The 27,432-nt window shown below is 40.9% G+C and overlaps 1 protein-coding gene across 2 annotated transcripts; it reads right to left on the bottom strand.

Moving 5' to 3' along the window:
* Window positions 1-8,196: 8,196 nt before the first annotated feature.
* Oatp26f (Organic anion transporting polypeptide 26F) lies at window positions 8,197-26,127 on the bottom strand. 2 transcript variants are annotated; one of them, XM_076781043.1, is made up of 13 exons: window positions 25,543-26,127; window positions 24,426-24,994; window positions 23,688-23,907; window positions 21,182-21,350; window positions 20,395-20,533; window positions 19,726-19,900; window positions 19,287-19,389; window positions 13,701-13,822; window positions 13,371-13,634; window positions 12,613-12,814; window positions 12,284-12,431; window positions 11,383-11,759; window positions 8,197-10,706 (listed from the first exon to the last, which is right to left on the bottom strand). In XM_076781043.1, the coding sequence occupies exons 2-13, from the start codon at window positions 24,447-24,449 to the stop codon at window positions 10,505-10,507; spliced, it is 2,145 nt and encodes a 714-aa protein (XP_076637158.1). In that variant the 5' UTR covers window positions 24,450-24,994; window positions 25,543-26,127; the 3' UTR covers window positions 8,197-10,504. The 2 variants fall into 2 exon arrangements, with proteins under 2 accessions (XP_076637158.1, XP_076637168.1); XM_076781053.1 differs by lacking the exon at window positions 25,543-26,127 and having other exon boundaries at window positions 24,426-25,533.
* Between the last annotated feature and the right edge of the window lie 1,305 nt (window positions 26,128-27,432).

Here is a 27,432-nt window from a genome sequence, read left to right as displayed (position 1 = left end):
GTACGTTATATGTATCGCCATCCATCAATATGATTCTAAAGCCAAGGTATTATACGTTGTTCTGGTAAATAACCGAGAAATTTTGTCCTTTTTCCTACCAAGTTGTGAATTCTATCCTCGTCTTTCATTCATTTGTTTTGTATCCGTGATTTCTAACCGAGGCATTCCTCGGATTCGTAATACAAGCTTCGCGAGACATCGGCCCTTCCCCCACCCCGTCCCCCAATTCGCGAGCGTTACCGAGGTGTCGCCATTTGTACTCTGACGATTAACGTGGTAAGACGCGTCAAGACGTACCGGCGTTTCGCGACCGAGGTACGTAATTCTAACCTATTCGTATTTCGTCATTATTACAACTCGCGTTTTAATTACGATCTCTTGTCATACGGTTTCCATTTAATCATTACTTAATTACAATAATCGTTTATGTACTTTAATGGATCTTTATTTCGTTTCTGTTACAGTCTCTTATTGGAATTCGAAATGAAGAAATTCCCTTTCGAAATACAAGATGTGTCGGCGTATCGCGACCAACGAAGTACGTATTTCTAACCTTTTGATATATTGCCTCATTATTATCAATTATTGTTTAATTATGATTTGATTTGTATTTTATTTCTGTTGCAGTCTCTGATTGAAATTCGACGCCATGGGAACTTTTATTGGCGCGTAAACGACACCATACAGATGGCAGGCAACTCGACAAATTTTGGAGGGAATAGTGGTAACGTTTAAACAACTATAACAAACAATAATGGGTATATTAATATTTATATATTTTTATTTCCTCATTAAATCATTCGTTGCAAGCATGATTATAATTTTCTAATCGGTCATTGTTAAGATAAAATACGAAAATCGTTAACAAACTTTTTATCCACTTCGATACATATCGAAGTATACAGAAATGGCGTCGGTAGATATCAACGATAAATTGGAGTAATTTATATTTAACTGTATTCTGATCGCGATTGAATATTTCCGAGCGTTATTTATTTAATCGATTGTTTATATTCCTTTCTTTATGAATTGTTGTAATTGCAATTTCCATATATATTTCGATGCAAGTTTCAGTAAATGTGGTAACTGCGTAGTTGGAATATGCTATTCAAGCATAAATAACCAACAAATTTTAATTCTTGCAAATTTCGGAATATTTATAAAAATTACGGGATATTCTAACATTCGATAAACTAAACATAATCATGCTTACAACTCTAATTATGAAATTTGGTGATATAATATTTATAAATTGTAAATAATATTTTGTCGTTGAAATTCTCATTGATTGAGAACATTTCGCCTTCGTGGCATTAACCTTTTATGTGACAAACTGTGTAGACAGCAGTACTAAGTAAAGCATTATTTCTGTTGTCGAACTCTAGTAAGAAAAAGAAAAGAGAAAAACTGATAGGAAAAGCACACGTGTGCTTGTGTATTTCTTCTCTCCTGTCCCTTTCTTTCCAGGAAATTTGTTGGCCGCGCGCAATGCGGCCGGTAGATTCAGTGTTTGTGCGTAGCAACAAGTTTGTTTTTCGGGGCAAGTGACCCTGAGTCGTTTTCGTGTTAGGTTACGCGATAATAGAATCAGTGTTTCTTACGCAGTTATAAATTACTTCCAGAGCATCGTGGCTCTCCTTTATTCTGAATCGCGAAAATAGAATCATTTGTTCGCCGACTTGAATTTTCGGTCGCGGTACTCTAATTTAATACTTTCCAATCAAATTAATTATTTTTTCAATTTGAAATTTAAACTCCTCGTTACCGGAATTAGAGTCAGTGCATCACCGAAGAGGACTATTGGGCGATGCTCCACGAGCAAACAATGTAAGTATAAATTTATACTTTCAAATGTTTAATTAAAAATCTCTACAGTTTTAAGAATAGATTCTAATTGTTTTCTTTACAGTTTTCTTACAGTCTTTGGGGCCTCATTCTGGAAACCAGCAGCAGTACCCGGGGGGGTATCGGGCGATGGACCACGAGCGAACAACGTAAGTATAAATTTATACTTTCAAATTTGTTAATTAAAAATCTTTATAATTTTAACAATAAATTCTAATTGTTCTCTTGTATTTTTCTCATAGTATCTGGACCTGATCCTGGACCTGAATCTAACCAGCAGGACCATGCTGACTGATGGATGACTTCAAGAACTTTCAAGAATCATCATTAGTGAGTCGCATGTAACTTTTGTTCCTCTGGTCCCCAATCATGTTGTAGGATGATAGATCTGTATCAACACGGGTGACCAGTTGTATACTTGCTATTTTTGACGAGTTAAGCGACCGCGGGTATTTTCAATACCCGTGAGTAGTAACATCAACTGTTATATTTTTTAGAGCAGGTTTTAGGGTCTTCTTGCACTCGCGTTTCTTAATTCTACAAATAAATATTACACATCATGATTATTACAAAATTTTTACAAATATATATAACACAATTTGTATAAAATATATGAAATATTTTTATTAACTTTGTACGAATTATATGATTGAATAGAAAATGAATTAATGTGAAAACATTATATTTATCACATGATCCAGGAGAATATGAATGATAATATGACATTATACAATAATACTTATAACATTAATATAAATTATTAAATATTGATCGTTCACCTAATTAATACATCATATGATGTATTTAACGTGCAAGAAGGCATTTCGCGACAGGTCGATTTTTGAGTCAAAGTAACATACATTTTATACGAGTTTCATCTTTTAAAAAATTTACTTTGACGATAGAATCGACCAAGGATAATTGAATATTTTGAACAACAATTTAATGAATTCATTTCAATTTTTAAAGTAAATTATTTTATCATGAACTCTCAATTAAAGTCTTTCATTTTAAGTAATTAAATTTCAATCATAATAGTTTTTTTGAATAAAAGTATTTTTCAATATTAACTTATTGATATATTACATATAAAAAGTTGAGTCATTTTAACTAAAAATTAAATACGAAATACCGTTTAGCTATTAACCAGTTTTTCTAATCAGGATTTTCAGACTAATTTTTCCGTGTTCGTTGCCCAAGTTCATGCACATGCCCAGGTGCTATTTGCATGAGCGAAGGCAACGGGGCACGATGACTTTATTTATAATAATTCAACAATATATTGACGACTGACATTGGTTAGTGAATCGTGCACGACGTACTGTCCACATGTGTGTGTTGTGGTTAGGTTGTGGAAGTGCGTCGTTTCAGATGTTTTTACAATTATAATTTACATACAGAATTTTATAACATTAGATTTTTATCAGTAATAATATCAATTTACCATTTATTAGAAAAATTGTTGATCTTAATAGATTTCAATCTTAATATTTTTCAATTCTCTATAATGGTACATACATTTTATTAAAGACTAGATTCCATATATTAAAAGATTCTATACAAATGTTTATTTATATAATATAAGTACGCAAAGATCACTAGCCTTTGTCAGTCGATTTCAGAAAATGGTACGTACATTTAGAGTATGAATGAAGTGTTATGTCCGGGTGTCGGAGGAACCCCGGGGAGTCCTCTCTAGTTTAGGTCGCGCCCGGACATTCAGAATGAGAACCGTGGAGTGTATGTTTGAGAGACTGAGTTTTGCAATTTTTTAAATATAGGGTTAGGTAGGTAGGTAACTTATTCTCTGGTATGTGTGCTAAATCTAAGTAGGTAGGGTCAGGACAGGGCTGTCACATTAGTAATTCGGGTAGGCGCGTTTTCGCGTGGCAGTTCTGTTCCTGTAGTTACGATTTCGAGGGTAGAAATTTTGCTGATTCAAACGGTCTATGCTGTTTGTTTCGGCTTTAGTTTCGACTCCTCGAATCGCGCGACTCTTAAAGTCGCTCTCTCGCGTTCGTGGTCGCGATTAGGTCCCTTACGAAACGCTCGTCCCCCTCGAGATTCACCACGTATGCTCGACCAACAATTCGTATATTGTTGGAAGACTACGTATTGCACAAAATCTCGAGCCAAGTCTTAAGTAAGTTTCAGGCATTGGCAGGACCGCCGAAGAAAGAAAAGGCTCTATATGGGCTGAAAAGGCCCTAACAAATTGTTTCAAGAGTGGGCTACAACAAATGGCTTTTCATCTTCATCTTTGGATGAGGATGGAAAGTCATTCCTATTACTACTTTGTCGCTTAACTCGTCTGTAGTTGTAGTTAGTTTATTTTTCTGGCTGGCTCACGTATGCATGTACTTGGTACATGATTGCACCATACATGCCAGCCATCCCTCCCCTGTGTTCTGTTGGCTGGTTCACGTATGCATGTATACATGATTGCACCATACATACCAGCCATCAGGGCAATTCGCGGTTTTAATATCCATAGAGTTGCGAATGTGCAATAATCGCGTTTACTTTTAGAGTTGCGAACTGTTATTTTTCGCGTTGCCTTTTCAGGGTAGTGTTACGACTTGACACGATACGCGATTGGTTTTTTGCAAACTTAGGTACTGAACGTTTGCTTAAAAATAGCGTTGCGAATTATTGATAAACGCGATTGCATGTAGAGTTGCGAATTACCATTTTTCGCGTTTGCTTTTCAGGGTAGTGTTGCGAACGATCACGATTCGCGTTGCTTTTTTACTCTTTTATATATATAATGGATATCAACCGCGTTTGCAATTTTCATACTATAAATTAGAGTTGCGTTCTTGATTAATCGTGCGATTTTTTATTTAGCGTTGCGATATTTTCAATGCTTAAATTCTACCTCAATTGTAGTATTAGAAGTAGCTAGTTTGTGGCCAGTACATGTGTATGTACATGTACAATTAGCCCCTGATTAAAGTTAGAGTTGCGAATAATGCAATGTTCGCGTTTGCTCGTAGAGTTGCGACCAAAAATTTATCGCGTTGATGTGTTAGTGTTGCTTATAAACACGATTCGCGATTGATTTTATGCAAACCTAGGAACCGGGAGTTTGCTTTAAAAATAGCGTTGCGAATTATTAGTAAACGCGATTGCTATTAGAGTAGCGAATTACTATTTTTCGCGTTTGCTTTTCAGGGTAGTGTTGCGAATAATTACCATTCGCGGTTGCTTTTCTTGTTACAAGTCGCGTTTGGAATTTTTCTATTATAAATTAGTGTTGCGATTGTTGATTTCTCGCGTTGTTGCCCCGTAGTGTTGCGATATTAAAGCGTCTAACTTCATCCCCATATGTGCCACTCTATTGTAGTTTGAAGTAGCTTGAAGTAGTTAGTTTATTTCGTGCATGTATGTTGCAGCTACAACCGAAGACGGCAGCACCTGATCCAGCATTTTTGGGCAACGCGATTTGCATTAGCGTTGCGAAACATAAATATATTTCCATTAAAGATAGAGTTGCGAATATACAATAATCGCGTTTGTTTGTAGAGTTGCGAATTCCTATTTTTCGCGTTTCCTTTTCAGGTTAGCGTTGCGAATTCCATACGCGATTGCTTTTATTGTTATTTAAGAATAGCGTTGCGAATTTCCTGATCGGTTTGCTCTTAGCGTTGCGAATTACTATTTTTCGCGTTTACTTTTCAGGGTAGTGTTGCGAATAATCACCATTCGCGGTTGCTTTTATTGTTATAAATCGCGTTTGGAATTTTTATATTATAAATTAGCGTTGCGATCTTGATTTGTCGCGTTTTTTATTAATTAGAGTTGCGATTCGATGCCCAAAAGCTGGCCAAAACGCTGGCCACTGCACCGGGATCGTCAAGGGAGCAAGCTGGGATTCTGCAAAGCCTCGATTGGCTCAACGTCATTATTAAAATTAGTGTTGCGCGTGATTAAATATGGGTGCACGCGATTTAATTAATAAAGGAGCCCCGTGTGGTTCATTTAACGAATAACAAGCACCACTCGTGTATAGTTTTTTATTTTATAAATTAGCGTTGCGAAAGAAAGAATGGTCCACTCACGGGTTGTTTGAATTTAAGACGAGTGGACGTTTATTTCAACTATCTGAAATGTATCTTTTCTTTATATATTTCCCAACAGAAATACTGCTTGAAAGTACTGCTGTAAATAGACCAATTGTTTCATTCTCCATAACGTGTACAAATTTATAACTTTTATGTATACATTATTATCACAGATTTGTGATACATTCAAAAATGCTATATTATGATTAATTTTATCGTAGATTGAATTTATGATTCCAATATACATATCTATATCACTAATTATGCATTATTAGAGTTGGTAATTTTTACGGGATATAATAACCTTTGTAACCCAATTGTTATTTATAAATAATGAATTTTTTTATAAATATTCTGTATTTTTTGCATAAATCAGAGTTTGTTCGCGATCATTGTTTTAATTAATGGGAAATAGAATGCTTGCATCAAAAGGATATGCAAATTGCAATTCGACATTTCATATTGAGAGTTAATTTCCGCGTAGAATCGACATTTTCGTTCGTTATTGCTTTTTCTGTACGAACATAATTTACTTTTCAATATAGTAAAATATAATTATTACAATGTATACGTCTTGAAAAATTTTTTATTTCATAAAAGAAACGAAAAATAAAATCTACGATAACAAATGAATACAATTTTCGATCATTTTGGTATTTATCTTAACACTGAGACGAATTTAACATTTCATTCAATTTCAGTTACGTAATATTTATGTTTTTAAACTTTTTAATATAAATTTTTACTCGTGGAAGCTTTAATTCAAATATTAATTTCATAATATCATTTTTACTATGATCGGTTACCATTAGTCTATCTTGATGGTATACATATAATTATTTTTTTCTGTGTCCATTAATACACTTTCATTTCAGCTATTAATCCTTTGCACAAGTTCTTGTTACAGAATATACATATAATCATTGAAGAATGCAATTGGCAATGGTACACGGATTCCAACTTGATCGTTCTTAGAGAAATATTTCATACAATTCTATTTATTGGATATGAATTTTTGTTTCAGAGAAACATCGTAGGATTAACAGACACTAAGAAGAAAATATTTCCTCAGATTTCTTTGGTTTATATAAGTTATATTTATTGCATATGAGTGTATGTTTTAGAATAACATCGTGGGATTTATGAAGACACCAAGAAGAAAATATTTTGTCATATCTTCGTTTTATATCGGATATATTTATTGTATATAAGTGTATGTTTTAGAAAAACATCGTGGGATTTATGAAGACACTAAGAAGAAAATATTTCCTCGTATTTCTTCGTTTCCACAAATTGCGTTAAGGTATAAGTACAAATGTATATAGATTATAAGATAAAGGAGCGTTCTCCAGCGTTTTAATAAATACTACCAAAGCGTGTGCGTATATTTAAGTGCGAATGATTAATATTAAGGTACATATTAGTATTCTAATATGCAAGGTCCATACGTGCAGTTGCACATTTCTGGTTGGATCTTCAGTGTCTTATCAGGCACTGTCATGATGAAAGTGTCCATTTAAGATGGAACAATTAATAATAAAGTACATATTGGTACTTAAATAATCAGGACTCGTATGTGCAGTTGCACATTCCAATTTCGTTTCTAGAAAACATGTGTATCATCTCACATGTATCCACATTTTGTTAGGTTTTTGATCTCTTCATCAGAGTTCGTACGTGCAGTTGCACATTTAAATTTCTTTTCTAGAAAACATGTGTATCATCTCACATGTATTGACATTCTGTTAGGTTCTTCGTCTCTTTGTTGGGCAGTTCTTTTAAGAACTCTCCCTTTGTAGTTCATTTCCAACTTTTCGATAGCTTCTCTCTCATTGTTAGATAGGTATTCGAATTCCTCGCTAAAGGAAGGGTGGTTGGGGCGAGGCTAGGGTGGGTCTCCATTCGCAGCAACCTTCACGCGGTGAGACCTGGGTCATATTATTTACTATGTAATTAATATAATTATTAATTACATAGCAAATAATATGAGCTAATGGCTGCGTTCTTCTTGTAGTTTCACGTATCTCGTGGTACAGCGATAGAGTTCATCCCACTAGCGATAGGTCTATTCTTTACCTCGTTTATGTGTAATAGGTATACATAGGTTGAAAAATAAAAATGCTTGGGCAGTTGAGATTCAAAATCGTATGCAGGTTGATACAGAGCATTATTTTAACTATTGCCAGATGTTAATAATTGTTGCAAACAATAGGTATGAAAATTTCATAATGATTTCGTAATCTGTAAAATGCGTAAAGGAATAAAGATTGGGTAACGTATCGTACTGTCTCTTTATTGGCAACACGTGTAATAAACGCGTTAGACATATTGTTTTTCCATAACAAAAATAATTACAATTAGAAATCGCACAAAATGCATCGCATCAAATCGATGTAACCGACAGTCCATGATACGCTCATGCGTTTGCACATTTACACAATTGGTTATTACAAATGTTTTGCTTTCAATTTTGCAAATTACATTTATGAAAAATCTTCTATATAAGAAATTCTACGATTCATCGGTGCTTTTATGTTTTCAATGATTTTCATCAGATCTGGTTAAACTGTCGTTAACGTTATCTTCCGAGAAATCTTCGATTTCTTCGATACCAACGCGATAAAGTATTTTTTTTTTCATAAAGTTAATAGACGAAACATTTTACCAACGGTAAAACACGAAAACCTGACGTAGTATAAAATTGTTGTGTCGGATATTTCTTATTTCCACGCGCGAATGAGATATGCATTAAATATTATACAATCAATTGTAATACACATACTTGCAATTATCGTATCTATTATAAATATCAGTTCACGATAGAGATCGTTCGATCATCTCGATACACTGTTTCCTTTACACAAGCAACGACGATGCACAGGCGTCGCACAGGCGAAGCAACAATTTATCTGGTCATGGTAACAATTATGCATTATCGCAAATTTTAATTTATTTGCTCTTACGTAAAGGTTTCCTTTTATAAGAAGTAATTTCTTTGATCTTCGATGCTTAGATTGGTCTGCAATTCCAAACTAAAACATTACGATAGAAGCTAAAGTCTAAGACTACGTAAATTAGAATTCTTTAGTATAAAAATGGTAATGCATCGTTTCGAAAACTGTTGAAATGGGGAATTTTCTGAACATTAGATTAATATACAAGGAAACGTAACAGTATCAAGTATACTGAAAGTCTTTAACACCAAATTTCTTGAAGATAAATTCATTGAATGGTAAATTTCGGACGAAACACAGTATTGTTTCTATTAACAATAGATTATTAAATTACTTCTTATATACAAACCAATTATGTTGCGTAAATACGAAGAATATAAAAATGCGGGGTAGTTTTCTTTATCTTAAACATCGATTATTATCATCTGTGATAAATACACTCTTTCAAGGTTAATTGACGATCGGTAAATACCAGGATTATAAAACACTGTTACACCAGTTGAAATCACATTCAGATCGGATAATAGAGGGGCGATATGATTTTATAATTACAAGTAATTCTGGTAGTCTTTCCTTTGATCCATCGTTCAGCAACAGCTATTAGTTTCTACACTGATATTACTGGGAGAGTAGTGATATATTAAGCAAGTGCTTAATCAATATTACAACCAAAATTTAACAAAACGACCATGTCAGGCGAGAAAGTGGCTTATAAAGAGCGTCGAAAAGGACTACAAGTGCACTTGCCCATTATGTTTCATAGTTGGTACGTGTCGTTTTCTCGAGAAAACGAGCATAGTATAATTTTTCTTTGATTCTCAATAAGATATTAAAAACATTAGTACGTTCTTAACAGCAATTCTGGCAGTGAGTGGCTCTTACACCAAGTACCCTATTTATTACGAATCGTATAAAGATAACTGTACAATTTTAAACAATTTTTGATATCAGTAAAATCTCCCTCGTGTTTCGTCCACTTTATATTTTAGTGCTTCAACAATAGGGAATAAGTGTACCTTTCACAAATTACCACCCTACGAATAAAATACTATTTTCTCCTCGACGGTGAACAACCCATGCTACGAAATAAAAATATCAAATAAATAACCCCTTAGCTAGTCCACGGGAAAACAATATAGACACAGTTATTAAATACATCCAACTATGTACTATGGTATCTTGAATAACTTTCCAGCGACAAGAATGTCTATCAAGAGCCGACCTCCATTGCCAAGCTTTATCTTTGTAAAAGCTAAGTCTTATCGTTAGACCGCGGATCTTTATGCGAATTTATACTTTTCTTAATAGAATCGATGAAATCAGAGCTTCCGTAGATGGTTGTATCGACCCCCAAATATAATAATTCGTACCTTACTTTAAGTATTTCCTATATTTTTGAGTAGTAAGTGCATTCTGTATTAAAATGTCCCATAAATGCATAAACATCCGCAGTCTATTTAACTGACTAGCAGACACGATCATCATCGTGCTCCCTATATTACTTCCATTATAATTACACATTCAACAATAGATATCGCTATGCTTCTCTAAGAGCCAGGATTCCATCCAGACTGTAGTTTGGCGAAACAAGATCGTCTCTAGTATTCTTACAACGAACTTAACGGAACTTAGGGTTAGTTTTTACGCTTCGATTATAGGAGTGATCGTTGCCGGTGTGGTGGGCGCTTCGTGTGGGGTGTCGTTCAACATTAACGTCGTGGTGGGCTCTTCTCGCGAATTCTGATCGGCTCTTCTGCCTCCTGGGGGGATGTACGTCCACCAGGCTAGGAAGAAGAAAAGCAGAGAAGCTGCCTTGCCGATGAAAGCTAGCGCGAGCATGTACCTGAAAGAAACGCCATCGTTAGGTTCATCATCATCGCCAAAAAATTGTTTAGAACGATAGGAAAATATTCGAAATCATTACTTGGTATACAGGGTGTCCGGCCACCCCTGGGAAAAATTTTTATGGGAAATTCTAGAGGCCAAAATAAGAGGCCTTCTCTTCGTTAAAAAGTTATTAAAATATAAAATTCAAAAATTTCAAATCATTCAGAAAAAATTATTTTTGGTTGCATGGGTCAATTACAATCATTTTATTTGAATAGGCATATCCCCGAATTCCTACGCACTTTCGAGAAAAAAATTCGAGTAGGTGTTGAAATTTTTCGTCAAAATTAAAAAATTTCAAATCATTCTAAAAAAATTATTTTCGTTTCTGGAGGTCAATTACAATCATTTTTGGTCATTACACATACCCCCAAAATCCTGCGCATTTTTGAGAAAAAAATTCAGTACGGGCGAAACTTTAAACATTAATAACTTTGATTTTCGTCTTATTTTGACCTTTAGAATCTCCCATTAAAATTTTTCCTAGGTGTGGCTGAGCACCCTGTATAAACGGCAAGGGTCTGTAAATGAAAAATTATGCTCCATTTTAGGAATCGAATAATTTTCTTAATTTGTGAGGATGGTTTCCGGAATATGATTTTGAAATATTTAGTGATGCTAGAAATTCGAACCTGCTCATGTATAGATTGTCGTAAACGAGACAGGCGCCCCTGCCCTCGCAGGTTTCGTTCCACAAAATGCACGTGTCGTCTATGAGTGCACCAAACACCATAGGCGCAGGTATGGTGCCCAGAATCCTCACTTTGATCCACTGTATGCCCAAGGCGAACGATCTTTGGTCGTCTCGAACGACTCGAAGCGTAGCTGAGAGCGCGGGCATCGTGCAAAGAAACGTTATGAACATATTGCAGAAAGCTAGGGCGATGAAGGGCCACAAATAAGAACAGGCCGTGTTGCAGGTCGTGTTGATCGCCTCGTAGCTGATTATGGCGTCCCCCGCGGTCATGTTCAACGATGGCGCTCGTATGCAAGTGCAATCCGAGTATACCTGCGATAGAAATATTCGTAATGTCCAAGGGATCTATGGTAGAACGACGTTTATTCAATTTTCGCGAGAAAACAAAGTTCCAATTATATTCCTTTCGAAACGAATATCAGAACAGTGTTTATTTTTGAGATTTTAGCTTCGTAGTGCGGTGGGATAGATGATCCGTTTGTAATGGAGAATTTTTAAATAGATGTTAATATGCAATAAATGAATAATAATATCCTTAACTTCGAAACAAATAATTTGTCCGTGTTAGCAGAAATATTTCAACGTGCAGGATAAAATAAGAATTCTATATATAGCTGAGTTAGTCAGTAATTAGTCGATACGTTAATTGCACGATACAAACGACAAAATATTTAAATGTGGCATTAATATTAAGTTTCCGCTATAATTTGCAACACGTACGTTGCTTTTTAGTTCATAATGAATGCAGGCCTTCATGAAATTATCAGTTGCACTTTGCCTAGGGCAATTAATCTGGGTTATTCCGAGGAACAAATAAGAATGGAAATTGTACTGACTTCGACGTCGTTTATCTGCGTTTCTTGATAACATCCCGCGTGACACGGCGAATAGTACGTGATCCCATCTACTCCGCATATTGGGTTGAACTCCGACCTCGAGCACCCGCAGCCATTATTGCACGCGTCGTCCAGGGAGAAAGATTTTCTGAAAATCATCGATCAGATCAAAATTTAATCGTTCGATCGGTCGCTAGGTATCTATGATTCCAATTAAAGTTCGATCATATGACGAATGAAAACAAATTGTCAGACATTGTATTTTGGAAGATCTTTTCGTATTTGATGAAACGCTCCGTTATTTTTTAGCGACGATGACAGTGACGTACTTAGTTTGGTCGGAATAGGGCACCGTGACTCCGGCGAAGTTCAAATTCGGACAGTTGAGAACGAAGCACAAAGTAAAAGCGATGCAAGAGGCGGTGGCCAGGAGGCAGAATTTCAAAATGCCAGAGCAGGGCAAATTGAATCGTTTTATGAGATAACCGCCCAGAAACGTACCGCCGCCGCCCGCCGGGACCGTTACCAGACCTGGAAACGAAAAAGTTTCGTTACGAGTCGCCCGCGTACGCGTATTTCGTCGGTTTCGTAATTTCCGCGAGCTTCCGTTCGAATATTAGTCCAGCGTAAACATTTCGCGAAACGAGTGTAAAACAAAACCCTCGAGAACCGATTTGTTCGTCTCTTTCTGATTCTCGTTTGACGAGAGTATTATATTCGTTACTATATTCCATCGGTATCGACAAACAGTGAATAAAGATCTACAAGTCCCAGACAAAATTACATTTTCTGTACAAATAATCGTTTTAAACGTCAACTGATTTTTATCTGTAATCCAAAGAGTTTGTTTTATTTTTATTGTTAGTATAAATTTAGTATTTTTATTTGGGAAACAGGTGCAGCGTGTACCGGTTTAAAAAATCACGAGGACACGGTAACAAATCGTTGGGTCGATATTTACCGTAAAAAAAAAAACAAATGAGGCGTTTCGGTTTCCGGGGGCAGGTAAAAAATGGCCGGCGATTACGCGCGCCAGAAGAGGCGGCACGTTTGATTGATCGTAACAGAACGTTTCAATATTATTCACCCATTAGTAACGCGGCCGAGCTAGCGCTGACGTTGAATTGATTTTCGATCAGCTTGGGCAGGAACGCCGCGAATCCGGCGATAAGCAATCCTTCACTGGCACCTGCCAAATTCAACATGAAAAATCCCGGATTGCCGAGCAGATCGCTTAGGGCGCGCGGCAGCTCGCGTATTTTCGAAAACGCCTCGCCCGTCTCGCTCGTCGACGACTGTTTCGGTTTCTCGTGCGCCTCCGACACCCTCTCCTTGGCCAGCTCCTCGGAACCTGGCGGAAAAGTCCTGTTAACGTTGCGAAATAAACATAAATATGGCCGAAAATAGTTTTAAATACCAGGCAACGCTGCTGGGAACGCCAGGATCGGTATAGCAATTACGAAACTCATCACAGCGGCTGCTAGAAAGCCTATCCACCATGCACCCACCCACACGTTGCTGTCCGGTGTCAAACCAATCCTGAAATTTAGTTTCTCGAAACGTTCCATAAACAAGTTCCTTTTCTATTTTATTTTTATTTTGCTAGATAGAAACTATTTCAACGTTTAATTCGACTATTCGAGTCTATAATGTTCTTCCTCGGAGTCTCTCTTAAAGCGCGGCTGATATTAAACGGAAGTTGGAAAACTGGGGCGTACGTCGCGCGTAAATACAAGGGCGGAGAAGAATTTAAACAAAAAACGCAATTATCCCGAAACGGCAGCGACTAACTTCCGGGGCTGCAACTGGGCAATTTTCCCTCTCTCTCTTTCTCTCTGTGTATTCTTTCTTTTTTTAATCGCGCTCCAAAATCCTCCCGTTGAAGCTCGCGCAACTTTTCCGACTAATTTCTCGCTCCGAGTACACCCGGAATCCCCCTTTTACACGCGTTCCGCGCCGATATGCGGTCAGCACTGGGTTATATCTTCCGATTCTAAACTAAAAATCATTTTTTGTTTTTCGATCGGCGACGTGACGCTAAAATACACTCTCTTGTAATTTTAAAAATAAAGATGGATACCATAGGGGGTCCTCTAGCTGGAAATCAGCGAATAAAACAAACCGAAATATATTCAGAAATAAATCCAAAATGTATTTTAACGATCCTGGCCGATCTAGCAATGTTCAACTTACGAATCACGGTCCCAGGTTCACTTTAACAGTCATTATTAGTGTATTCGTAAACGAGTTTGGAAAATTTGATCGTTATCGATGAAATATAAAATACTTTCGATCCCCCTGTTCGGAGAACTTTGACAATATCTCAGCGTCGCGAAGACGACGACGACGAGGATCGTCGGGACGCTGGCCGCGCGGGAGGCCCATCTCGGTCGGAAACTGGGAAGCGAGACCGCGGAAAATCGAGAAAAGCACTTCGGGAGGAGCTCTCGCGGCGGGCTGGTAGCATCTGCTGCCGCCTCCTCCGCGAAACTTTTCATTTGCCTGCGAAATTAAACGCCGCCACATATACGGCGACCTACTCAAACGCGCGCAGACCGAACTAGCCGCGACGCGAACGGTTTCCAGGGAAATGTAATTGCGACCCACGGTTACGTTATTGGTCTCGACGAAGTGGTTCGTCTTTCGCTGTTCGCGAAACCGAAGAGGGACGTTATTTGAAGAAATATCGAGTCCCCGCGAAAATGATTAAAAAAAATTGCTCGCCATATATATTACACTTAGTCGAGGTATAATCAAAGGCAACGGAGAACGGGGACACTCGAAACTTTGGGGCACCCTTCGATCTTTATAATGAATCTTCTCTCGTACAAATGGGAATAAATAAATAAGGCTTCGAGTCTAGCACGATGATACTAGTTTTCTTGTAGATGGACGTATCTGAGAGGAATTTTTATTGCATCGATCGATGCATTTTGATATTCTATACAAGAAAGTTTTAACTTGTTTATGTTAAAAAATCATTAGTTTAGGGGATATTTTTAATTTTAACGTTGACCTCTCGTTTAATGCTAGTATTTCCAGAATTAACAATCTTTTCAAGGTGCGATGTTGCAATAAAAAGTGTATTGATCCTTATCGGAGACTAATTTCAAATTTAGACACAGAAGGACGCTTCATCGATCGACGCGGCAGATATTCCTAACAGAGAGTTTATGTAAGTAGCTTGTTTTTTCGCATCGACCTTAGGCTTGCCCCGGGCGGTGGGCGTAGCAGGTTTTTTCGCGGGAAAACTCCCGGCCAAGAAGAAGAGGTGATTGATTGCTCGGAAACGGCTGACTAACCGAGCGATCATCTCTTAGCCGACTTAACTGCATTCGGTATACAAAGGATCGACGCTCGGCCCTCTTTTTCGTCCGCTTCTTTTTAACTATCGCTGTCGTAACTGATTCTCGAGCTCGAATTCGAAACAATTCGATACTCCGCGAGACTGCGAAAAGAACACAGCACGAAGTAAAACGTGCACACATAACTGACAACGTTGATACACATAAATGCAAATGGAAGATAAAATTTGAATATTAACGATCGATAAAATACGTATTTACGTAACGAAGCGTACGAATACGTTCTTCTATTTCAACTCGCAACATATCGATCTCGTACGCTCTTAATAATCCGTATATCCTACTTTTAAATTATTTTATTTTTTCCTGTCGGATTAATTTCACATTTTTCCCGGAAGGGGATGAAAACGGTCCTAAACGTTGATAAAATAAAAGGACTCGTAGCGTTTGCGGAGCGTCGCGAAAAGCTTCCCGGACACTTGTACACGAGCAAAGGGGAGGATGTTTTTCCGAAGCAACTTTTCCAAGGGGAGAGTCGCGAAATTCTAAATTTGCTGTCCGCTCAGATTCCTCGCGACCGTGGCGCGGTCGAGCGTGAAACGCGAAGGGAGGTCCTTTCGACTTTTAATTTCAGTCTCCTTCGAACCACTTCTTGCTCCTCCGTCGTTCCCCCTCTTTTTTTTTCTTTTTTTTACCTTTTGTCTTTTCCGATGTAGGCTGTTACCATAATAATTTCTTCGCTTCTCGAGCTTTAAAGGAGACGGTGCTTGATTTATTAATCGCGGAAAAAATGAGAGTTCCCCAGGAAATCATTACTCCGAATCGATTCGAGGCCCCTGACGTTTTAGCGATACTTAACGAGAGGGGCGAGAAGGGCCACGGCGAAACTTCGTAGAGATTTAATATTTTAATAGACACGGTATATACGGAATTATATTTTCGAAACGTTTCTTGGCTCGTTCGATGCCGACTCCGTCTTTGACCTTTTATTGAAACTATTTCTGGATCGTTAAGGGTTAAATTTCGATAAATTTCTCCGTGCAATTTGTCACGTTAGAAACATAAAAAATTGAATTCCAAAGAAAATAGTATTATATGCAAGGAAAATAAGCAATATAAATAACTGGAAAACTCTGTAGTGCCGTTGAACGAGGACGAAATAGCGGTCGGAATCGATATTCGGGAATTTTTAAAATTCTAGGAAAGAACGGATGCTCGAAATACTTTTGCTCGGCCGACAGATCGATTTACCGCGGACGTTCGTATATCTTTGCGCGAAAAAAAAAAAGAGAGAAAAGAGATGGATAGCCAGCACGACAAACGATTAATTCGATTCTCACGTGCATCGTGGCGGAGTGACTCAACGAAAGGGCTGGGGAGACGAGTAGACAAATGGAACTTGATTGTGCTCCAAGTGTCGGGGGATGAAGTGACAGTTTTGAAGGGTAACATCGGCGTCGTCGTCAAACATTGGTTCACCGCTTGACATTTTCCACGCGGGGTACGTGTATACCACATCCACGGGGTTACATGCACTATTAATCCCCGGCCCATTATACGCTCTAATGGCCCCTCAGGGATATTTTCAACGGGGCGTATTACGCGTCGAAGACGCGGGCTCGAAGATTTTGTAAAACGAACTTCCGTCGAGCGAAATACGTGGGAATTTATTCGAGCAACCCATCGACATCCGCGTTATTATCGATTACGACCGAGGCTTCGAAACTCGTTCGAGCATGATGATCCCGGGTGACGTAGAGTGCTACGGAACCCTAGATCGGACTTGGGTACTTTTGAATTTCGTTTTGGTTCTCTTTTGTAACTAGGAAAGCAGCAATTTCCGATTTCGAACGTTTCAAAAATGGATTAATATCGACTGCATGGTCCATAGATGATCAAATTTCATTCGTAAACGTAACAAATGCAAGGTTAACTGTAGATAATTAACGATGTACGCAAGCAGTGCTCGAAGGGTTGAAAACTAGCGGTGGAATAAAGACGAATTCGAAGGTCCCGGATAACTGTACGGCGAGAGTCACGGTCGGGCGTTGGACGCCTCGAAAGCTGTACGCTTTCATTACGGCGTATCACGGCGCGAAGAGTTCATAGTCGTCGAATACCGATGGGGAATGACGCGTAATGGGCGCGTCGACGGAATTTGTCGCCCCTCGTTGCCGCCGTTAAACGCGTTTCCCGCTTTTTTCTCGTGGTCGTCGCAAGGGGGAACGTTTAGCGCGCGTCACAGTGACTTTATTAAATTCTCGCGAGGATTTATCGGCTGTTTGCACCGATCCTGTCCGACAATACGCGCGCACGCCATACGCGAACACCGGTGAACAAGTACGCGGAAACGCGTGCGCTTCCACGGGAATAACCGACATCCGGAGTTATGCAAATACGAGTATCCACGTTTAGTCGGTTCGCCTCGAGCATTCCGGCCGCGTCCACAATGGCTCTCGAATTTTCAGCCTCAAACAAATGGGATCCCAGCCCGTTCGATCTTCGATTCGGCAATTCTTTAACAGTATCGTATCTTAGTAACCTTTAAAATAATATTTCGAGTAACGTGTTATCTCATTTCGCGATCGTTTCATATTTTAGATGGATTTACGTTATCTAGTTCGAGGAAGGAAATTAGTTTGCACTTCAAGTAATGAAATATTAATAACTTTTTTATCTCTGTATGCCAGAGGGGTTTTCTCACGTAAATAAATACATAAATTTGCTTCGAAAATGTGCTATCTATCACGAAATTTTCCTATGGGCAATGCAATTACGTGAATCGAACAACCGAATAACCAATATGGCGGCTATGGTGACCGATGCAACCACGCGACTCGAACAACTGCATAACAAACATGGCTGCTGCCACGACTGAAAGTTCTATGACTCTTATTAGTAAACTCCATACAAGTTTTATTGATTCGTATCAAAGATTAATAAAATACCATAGGTTAAAGAATAAATATTAACGACGCAGACTAGTTCAGTTTTTCCCATTTCGCGGGGAAGACGATCGAACGAGGCACCGGTGAAGTTTCAGCCATGCAGGTTTCGTTCCGCGCGTAAATTCAGAATCGCGGTATCCGGGAATTAATCGCCAGGCGCGAGCAGAGCCCGGGTGAAAAATGTCCGGGTGAAAATTTTCGCGAAACGGCGTCGGGGCGGCGGGCTCCGTGGAAACAGGATTTTCATGCCTCGTCGGGATCTTCTTTTAAACGCTTTACGAGTAACGGCAGGGAGAGATCGAGTTAACGGCGGAGACGGGTTGTGCAGGCCGTATCGGATTTTTATAATCTATTTTTGCCGTTTCACGGCCTTGAAAGGACGCCTCGCGAGGAAAAAGGCACATCGCGTCGGAGACGACGGAAAATGTTGTTGGACGTTGCAACGCGTTTGCCAAGCTTAATTACCTGCTTCTTGTCTCCGAGACGCTAATGAGCAAACCGATGTCAGTGGTCCTCTCCCCTCGTCTCAGCGTACCGGTGCAACTTGATTGGTCTCGGCCAATGGCTAATCATTCCGCGAGGAAAATTCTTACCAAGAAAATTCTTACGAGAAAAGACCTTCACGAAACCTTGCACGATCGTTTATCGAACCGGTTCGTTGCTTTCCAACTAATTCGGATATTCTATATTCCACTTTCTTCGAAACATGCTGGATTATTAACGGTACGAAAAACATTGATGGAAACTCACTCTGTCGCGTCCACCGTGATGAAGTCCGTGTACAGCTTCAACAATTCGCCTCCGACCACGTAGCCTAACGCTGGCCCTATTATGGCCATTGTGTAGAAAATTCCTGAACAGAAAACATACACAGGATTTTTGAAACCTCTTAAAATATATCTAAAATTTTGAATCGTGGCTATTCGCAAAGTTTAAACCTATGATCTGTTTCTAGATAAACAGTTTCTGATTGCAAATGAAAAATTTCCGTAACCAGTTAATTGTTTTTGTTCGAGACATTTTCTAATCGACTCGATATCTTTCCTCCGCGAACGAAACACGTGGCAATTGAAACGATGGTTAATGGGAATTTTTTTTACGGGCCGTGAAACCATTCCTCAGTTCTAATTACAATTTTCTCGCAGTCGAATGCTCGCGAGGAACGACGGTTAGACAGACTGTTTCTTACCTACGTACACGGACGACATCTTTTTCGATACGTTCTCGTCGAGGTACGTAACTCCGAGCGTATAAAAAGGAGCGGAGCCCGCGCCGTGCAGAAGTTGAGCCACGAGAAAGATAGTTAAGTACAACCCGCTGTAAGGCTCCTGGTCCGTTTGGCCCGCGGACCCGTTGCAGGAGACCTGAATGGCGGAAACACGCAAGCAAATTGAGAGTAATTTAATTAGCGAGATAGAAAATACGCGAAACCTACTCGCCCGTAACACCGACTTCCTCCTTCCGATACAAGACACCGTTCTAATTAAAAAGAAGCGAACAAGAACTCGAAAAGGACAATTGTCACAATTTTAATTAATTACTCAACCTTGGTACAAAAGCTTTCGAACTCGAAGGAATCGATCGAGACTTTCTAAACAATTCTCCATTTAAACATTTGGGACCACTAAATTCTAAAACTACCATCTATCGAAAGCAAACGTTTGTTTTTTAAGGAGAACGTCTAACAAATTTGTAAATCACATCTACTTTGGGTTGTCAAGTTCGAGTAATTGATTTCCAAGTAAATTTATACAGTTTGTTCCACAGTTTAAAGCCAGTAGAAGTTGGTATTTGACCCAAAGCGATGTTGCGGTAGGTTCAGGGTTAACCACCGGTAGGATTAGGGTAATTTGCTCACCGATCGAGACGAAGTGTTGGTCACCCTCTGGCATATGTTCTCCGACTGTTGGCCACCTCTGTAAGGTCCAGCGATGTAATGTGGGGACGCGAACAGCAGACTTCCTATACCTAAGACTAGAACTCCTACGCCTATGTACCTGCGGCAGAAAGCTTCGTTGCTAATTCATCGTCGTTTCGATGAAACGGCTTCTCTCGCCGCTTTATAAATATTCATGGAATCGCTTCGAGATTGCACGAGTCTTTCCGAGTGTCATTGATCGCCGAACAGGGATCGAACTCTCGAGGAAGGTGCACCAGACCCGAAAACGTCCAAGCGACGAAATGGAAATTAACGTCCGACTCTGGCGTCAAGCTTGACGCTCAAATTAAGGGGAGGGTGCCGCGTCTCGTCCGGGCCTGCTAGTGGACTCATCAGTAAGGCTTTCTAGCAGGCCCTGCCTTAGACTACTGGAATATTGGGAAGTTGGTCGAGAAATATAGCAACCGAGGGGGTCGGTACAATTTTTAGCGAAACCTGGCACAAATGTATTGTGCTCGGGTGAAAAGAAGGCTTGTTGACATTCCCACTCTGGTGCCTGTATGTGGTGTGACCAATAATGGTAGTAGGTCCCATAGTGGGGATGCCAACACAGCTTCTTTTCACTTGAACACACTAGCTTAAACGATCATAGTTTCGTTTGTTTCCTACTGGAGTAAAAAATGGGGATAAAAACAGTGGCCCAGATAGTTTTGTGTCACTCGCGGGGAATAAAATTTGTTGCTTTGTTTAGGAGTTGTGTGCAAACCTTGGTTTCGATGCTTTCGAACGTCCACCTAGGTAACTGACCGGGACGAGCAGAAGGAAACTGGCTATGTCGTATCCACCCGCTATTAGACCGGTCTGGGACGACCTCAATCCGAATCTCCTCTCTATCGTGGTGATAACAACGTTTACGAAACCGTTCACCACCATACCTGAAACAAGACACGTTTGCTCGGAATTGAGATTAAGCGTACACCACGAATATCTGACGCAGTTTTTATTTGATAAACAAACATTTACGACGGGTACAACGATTTTGTGGCTTAAGAAACGCGATAAGATTTCAATCTTGCAATTTTCCACCACGATCGCCAAAGTCTTATTTGCACTCGTACGCAGAAGGCTTGGAATTATTCCGTGCATATCCATCGGAAGACACGGATCCGTTAATATCTCGACGGTCATCGATCTCGAGCGAACAATACGGTTCGTAAGAGCGTTTAATCGATAACAGAGAGAGCACGGGTTCCCAAATAATTTCTCGTCCATGGACGCAAACATCGTCGATCCGGAATACTACGAAGGCCCGCTTGTTCGCCAAAGCAAATCCGCGTGCTGCGTGTAAATGAATCAGAAGGGTAAACTAATTCAATTACGGCACCCCTCCTGCGAACGGTGTCCGCTCACCCTTCGAAGAAATCGCTCCCCCGAACCGAAAATCTATTAAACACTTTTTCTTTCTCACGAATATACAGAGTGTTCGGCCACTGTTACGGGAAAAATTTTAATGGATGATTCTAGAGGCCAAAATAAGACGAAAATCAAGAATACCAATTTGTTGATGGAGGCTTCGTTAAAAAGTTATTAACGTTTAAAGTTTCACCCGTACTGAATTTTTTTCTCGAAAATGCGCAGGATTTCGGGGGTATGTGTAATGACCAAAAATGATTGTAATTAACCCCCGGAACCGAAAATAATTTTTTTAGAATGATTTGAAATTTTTTAATTTTGACGAAAAATTTCAACACCTTCTTGAATTTTTTTCTCGGAAGTACGAAGGATTTCGAAGGTATGTCTATTCACCAAAAATGATTGTATTTAACCCTGGCACCCGAAAATAATTTTTTCAAAAGGATTTGAAATTTTTTAATTTAGTTTTTTAATAACTTTTTAACAAAGCCTCCATCAACAAATTGATATTCTTGATTTTCGTCTTATTTTGGCCTCTAGAATCTCCCATTAAAATTTTTCTCAGGTCATTTCACCCTGTATGTACAGATTGATCGTTTCTGAATCGAACTACAACATCCGTTCGAAACGAAACGACCCAGCCTTTCGAAGCTGGAAGAAAAAATTCAGAAAATTGTACGATCTCGTCCCGACGACGAAGAATAAGCAACCTCCTCTTCTTAAGCAATGGGAGGGAGCTTGTTAACCAATATTCGTCGAATTGACGCGCTCGCGGCGGACAAGGAGCCCTGGGCTTAAGTGTCGCTGTATCCGGTGGCTGTCTACCCGGTAAATTAACCACCTTCGTTTCCCATTGTACCGCTAATAGGAGAATTTTAATTAAAGCCGGGGGCCGGGTCTGCTCGTCGCGGACAATTCGTTTCTCCAGCTGGCGGGGTTGGCCAACCCCGGGCCACGGGCTTCTCTCGGGCTCTCCACACGAGAATCTCTGCAAAGCTACACGCACATAACCGACCGACCATACGCGCGTCTCGTACGAACTTATTCTCGACTTGTACAGAGACGATTGCCGGGGCTCCATTGTCCGGCAATTTGTTCAATCCCATTGGCCGCGGAGAAGGCACGGACCTCCGCAGGACGATTTCTTTTGTCGCGGGGACCGGCGTTAAAGAAGGGGGACGAACTTGCTGCAACTCGACTCAGCCGGTTCCTCTGCGCGCCCTTTTCTCTTGGTTGCACCCTTTGCCTCGCGAACGCACGCTCCTCGTCGATCCAGTTTCCTTTCGATCGTCCGCTACCCCTCCAACGCGCGTCAACCTCCTGCCACCGGCTCCGGAAAACTCGATTTCCGGTTATCGTCGGTCACCGTCCCTCTGTCACTCACCCACCCCCGCTCTGAAAGCTTCGAAATTGCATTCGAACGCGCGGCTATTAGTAACGCCAAACGACGATATCGGGAGTCGATCGCGCACCTTCGATTATGCCGAAAACTCAACGTCAGGATTTCGAGCACACCGACACTGTTTACGGTCCCTGTCGCGCTTTCGATCGACCCTTCGTAATCGATTAGGGCCCTCTCGAGGATTTTTTTGTAGTTTCGGAACTTCCAATGCGGGGAAAAATTCACAACTTCGATGAGAAATAAGTGGATTCACCTTTCACCCCCTCTTGCTCCTTTGTATTGGAATTTTCCAACGTGGGAAAAATTACAAATTCACAACTTCGCGAAGAAATAAATTCGCCTCCCCTTCGTATTCTTTAGATTCGGATTTTCGAATGTGGGAAAGATTTAACTTCGCGAAGAACTAAGTAGATGCACCCCCTTTTTGCGCGATCGTGGTGAAATTTATGCGACGTACCTTGTATAGCACCTGTCCAGCAGAGCCAGAAAAGTGCCCATTTCGCAGTTCGAAATCGTTGAAGGTACGTGGGCCTGAACCAGAACCATCCGCACTTGAGGTTATCCGTCGACCCGTCCGACTCCTTCGGCGCTTCTGGCTTTATTTCCGGTTTCCTCGGTCCATCCCCGAACTGTTCCGGAAAACTAGACAGGGTCTCGTGCATGTCCGGCACCCCCGACTGTAAATCACAACGATACCGTCAAAGTCGAATCACGTAAATTAACGTAGAACCATTACGGTGGCATCGTCTACAAAGGAATATGTTGCACGATTGATGCATTAACAAAGAGTGTTTAAATTATCCAGGTTCTTCCACGCTAGAAACTTTCCGCGTAGGAATATAGGAACGAGGACGATCCGAGATTCTCGGAACTAATTTCAATTATTAAATATTCATATTTCGTACGAGCAACCGATGCTCTTGCAACAAACCGCTTCATTTACGTACTATCAGAACTTGACGTTCGAATCTGCTCTGCGTTCCCTACGAAAATCTACAAATTGCAGAATTCAGGTCAATCTTTAGTTTTAAAATAGTTTGAAAGATTTTATAATTTTGTGTCCCAGAAACATCGCCAATAAATATATTATCGGCTCAGAATTTCACCATCCTAAGATATTTAGATTCATGAATCTAAAATCGACGACATCCGCCGGTTCCATCTTAAAATAAACACCAAAATCGATATCACTTACGCTGAACGCAAGTTTGTCCCTCATCTTTCGTTTTCCAACAAGAGAATCCCAGGAATAAGAAGGACCGAATTCCGTTTCTCGAATTCGCTATCGGTTGTGGCCTGACGGCGTCATCATCGACGCTCTCTGGCCCGATCAGCGACTCGCTTTACTCGAATTTCCAAGAGCTTCCACGAACGACGTGTGTGACAATCGCGGTTCCGTCGAGCGTGTCGCGTTCCAAGAGATTCGTTTTCATCGCGAGGCGAAAACGACCGCTCCAGAGACCGGAACTTCCGGCACGCGGTTACTCTCGCTCGTTCTCCAGAGCCTAGAAACGGAAGTCGCGAGCTTCCGATCCCGACGCCAGAGAATGCTAACGCCCTGCAAGTGTTTCAGCCTGGATAACGAATATTATTGTCCTCCGTCGTTTTCCGTCGATTCAATCGCTTCTTCTCGAGGCGACGCGATTCCGACTCGATTTAAGATTCTCGGTGGAGGTTCTTGGACCATCGACGCCGTCCCTCGAAGCGATCTTTCCGCCAGACTTCCGCTTTGGTAGAGAACTTCTTCCCTGGCGAGCCCTTCCGCTACGCCATTTTTATGAGAATTAATTTTGCATGCAAGGTTCCTCGACAGGTTAGTCGGTTCGAGCACTTTAACGTACAATTTGTTTATTTTGGGGGGTATCTTGAACTCACGATGGAATTAATTAAATTTAATCTTTCGTATCTGTTTTACGATAGGTGGCCGATATGTGTATCGTTATTGCTCTTGTGACGCAATTAATCGCGTCATTTGTTTGCAGAATACTACGATAATTTCGTAGCACTTTGTCTGGATCATTTATCATCGTTCATATTTAAATTACACGGGGAAATAAACTCCGTAGTACGCGATCAAGTAAATTGAGTTCAACCATAAATTTCAACGTTAGATATTTTTCACGAGCGTTGCACGTCTGAACAAGTTTGAGAAAACACTGGATATTTAACTACGAACATTATTTAGATTCTCGACTAAGTTCAGGATGACTCGAAACACATTGTAACAGAGAAATCCTCGAATTAACTGACCCGACGAGAAACCTTTCGTACGAGTAACGTAAATTTCTTCGATCAGGAGCTCTCGAATTTACCTCGAAACTGGACTTTTTCTAGAAAATGTCTTTCTATCGTTCATCGAGCATCTTAGGTTTCGGCGTCGGTTTCCGGTCCGCGCGGGATTCCCGTCGAACGCGCGTCGTGACGCAGAATTCTCTTCTCCCTGTCGACGCGCATCGTATAAATCCTTCGAGCGGTGTATCGTTTTCCGAACGAACAGCTCGCGGCTGCCCGACTTCGCCTCGTATGAAATATTCAACGCGACGCAGGATTTACAATATCACGTGAATTTATAATTCTCGCGCGTCCCATCGATCCTCCCTATCTCGACATAATCACGACGCGTTCGAGCTTCTCGAACGGGAAAGAACAAACAGATTTCCCGTCGACGAACTAAATGGAAAATGGACACATCCCATCCGGTCGTCTCTGGGCACAGATTTTCTTCAACGGGCACACTCGCGAGACGAAATAATCGAAAGGCGCGTCGTTTCGTGCGTCCCGCGTCGATCGAGAATCGAGATGCTCGATAGATCGCAACCCCAGCGAGCACCGATTAACGCCGCGTGTCACACGCGACTGAGGATCGCGAGCTCGTGCTCTCGGACTTTTCCCCGCGAGTTAAAACGCCGTACATGCTACTACCGCCACTACTCCGCTACGACAGACATCCTCTGTCCTTCTCCCTCCTTCCCCAGCAATCTAGTTCTCCCACCTCTTCCCTCTCTCTCTGACCACGTTGAACCGTATCGTCCGTCTCTCTCGCTCTCGACACTTTTACCACCGCGCCGCCGTTCGTCCCGCTTTCTCCCACCTTGCCGTCCCCCTTCCACGTCGGTCCTTCTGTTCTCTGTCTACCTTTTCCACCCCCTTCGGGGGGAGGCGGTGCTCCGCCAACGGCGCACCGTAAACCGCCGCTACTAGCTGTTGCTTCTCTCGGCCACCGAAAAAACACGGCTCGGTGGCCGCATCCGATAAGACTCATTAATTCCCCGGTTAATCGCTCTAGATACGATTATAAACGCTTCCACGAGGCGTTTCTCGCGGGATAGGCGATAGCCACCGTGAAGGCTGTTTCGCGACTCGGTTTAATCGGTCGTTTCGGGGCAGACACGCCGGGGCGTTTTTGTTCCCCGTTCTTCTTCCCGCGAGTTTGATCGCAGGACGCCTTTGTTCCAGCGTTCCGGTTGGTCGACTACGCGACAGAGACGGAGTTCTTTCATCTGCGTCGCCTTGATTACGGGGCTGCTCGCCTCCGGGACTTTTCGTCTATTTACGCGATACACTTCGCGCGAAACCCCCTCCTATCGAACGGTCCGGAGGGTTGGGACCGCTCGAATCGGTCAACGAATCTTCGACAGTAATTTGCATCCTTCGTTGTCGGGCTTTTATTTGCGTCGACTGGGAACAGGATATGGCAGGAGGGAAAATTGCTTCTCGTTCCAAAATCGTCGGTTTTAAGTTGTACTTTCGTGAATTTGGGCCTGTGGCGTTGTTTTGCTGCGGTTGGAACTCGTGAGAATCGTAGAAGGACACAGAAAAGGAAAAGAGGGGACTTCATCAGTAAAAGGCTTTCTAGCAGGCCCTGCCTTAGACGACTGGGAAGTTTTTTTTTTTATCTCGTTCTCCTGATTCTTCTGCAGAGCCCTATAACCTGCACTTAAAGTGTTTGTTAGGTGTCTGTGATGTTTCTGTAGATGTGTTATTGTGGTTTTCTTGGGTTAGAGCTCGAGAGAAAAGTTTCAAAAACCTCGTTTACATGCATAAATATATTGGGGTCGGTCGAGCACTTGTGAGAGCGCGACCCCTCTGGTGGTGAGCATGGAAGGCGACGCCACAGGCCTGTTCGACAGACCTCTCCTAGAATACCCCTAGAGAATCTTATAGTTTCGTAAAAATTTTTCCTCCAGTTTGTATCCAGCTAA

Source organism: Colletes latitarsis, chromosome 2, assembly GCF_051014445.1.
Source record: "Colletes latitarsis isolate SP2378_abdomen chromosome 2, iyColLati1, whole genome shotgun sequence".
Classification (NCBI taxonomy): Eukaryota; Metazoa; Arthropoda; class Insecta; order Hymenoptera; family Colletidae; genus Colletes; species Colletes latitarsis.
The sequence above is the reverse complement of the archived record's forward strand: the minus strand, read 5'-3'. Positions and strand labels throughout refer to the sequence as shown.

What these genes read in the sequence shown, in the direction of transcription:
- Oatp26f (XM_076781043.1), bottom strand. Translation starts at nt 24,449, where the DNA reads ATGAGGGACAAACTTGCGTTCAGC. An exon ending in CTGGACAGGTGCTATACAAG is followed by an intron (nt 21,351 to 23,687) that starts GTACGTCGCATA and finishes GTCTTGTTTCAG; the next exon opens with GTATGGTGGTGAACGGTTTC. An exon ending in CGCAGATAAACGACGTCGAA is followed by an intron (nt 11,760 to 12,283) that starts GTCAGTACAATT and finishes TTTCTATCGCAG; the next exon opens with GTATACTCGGATTGCACTTG.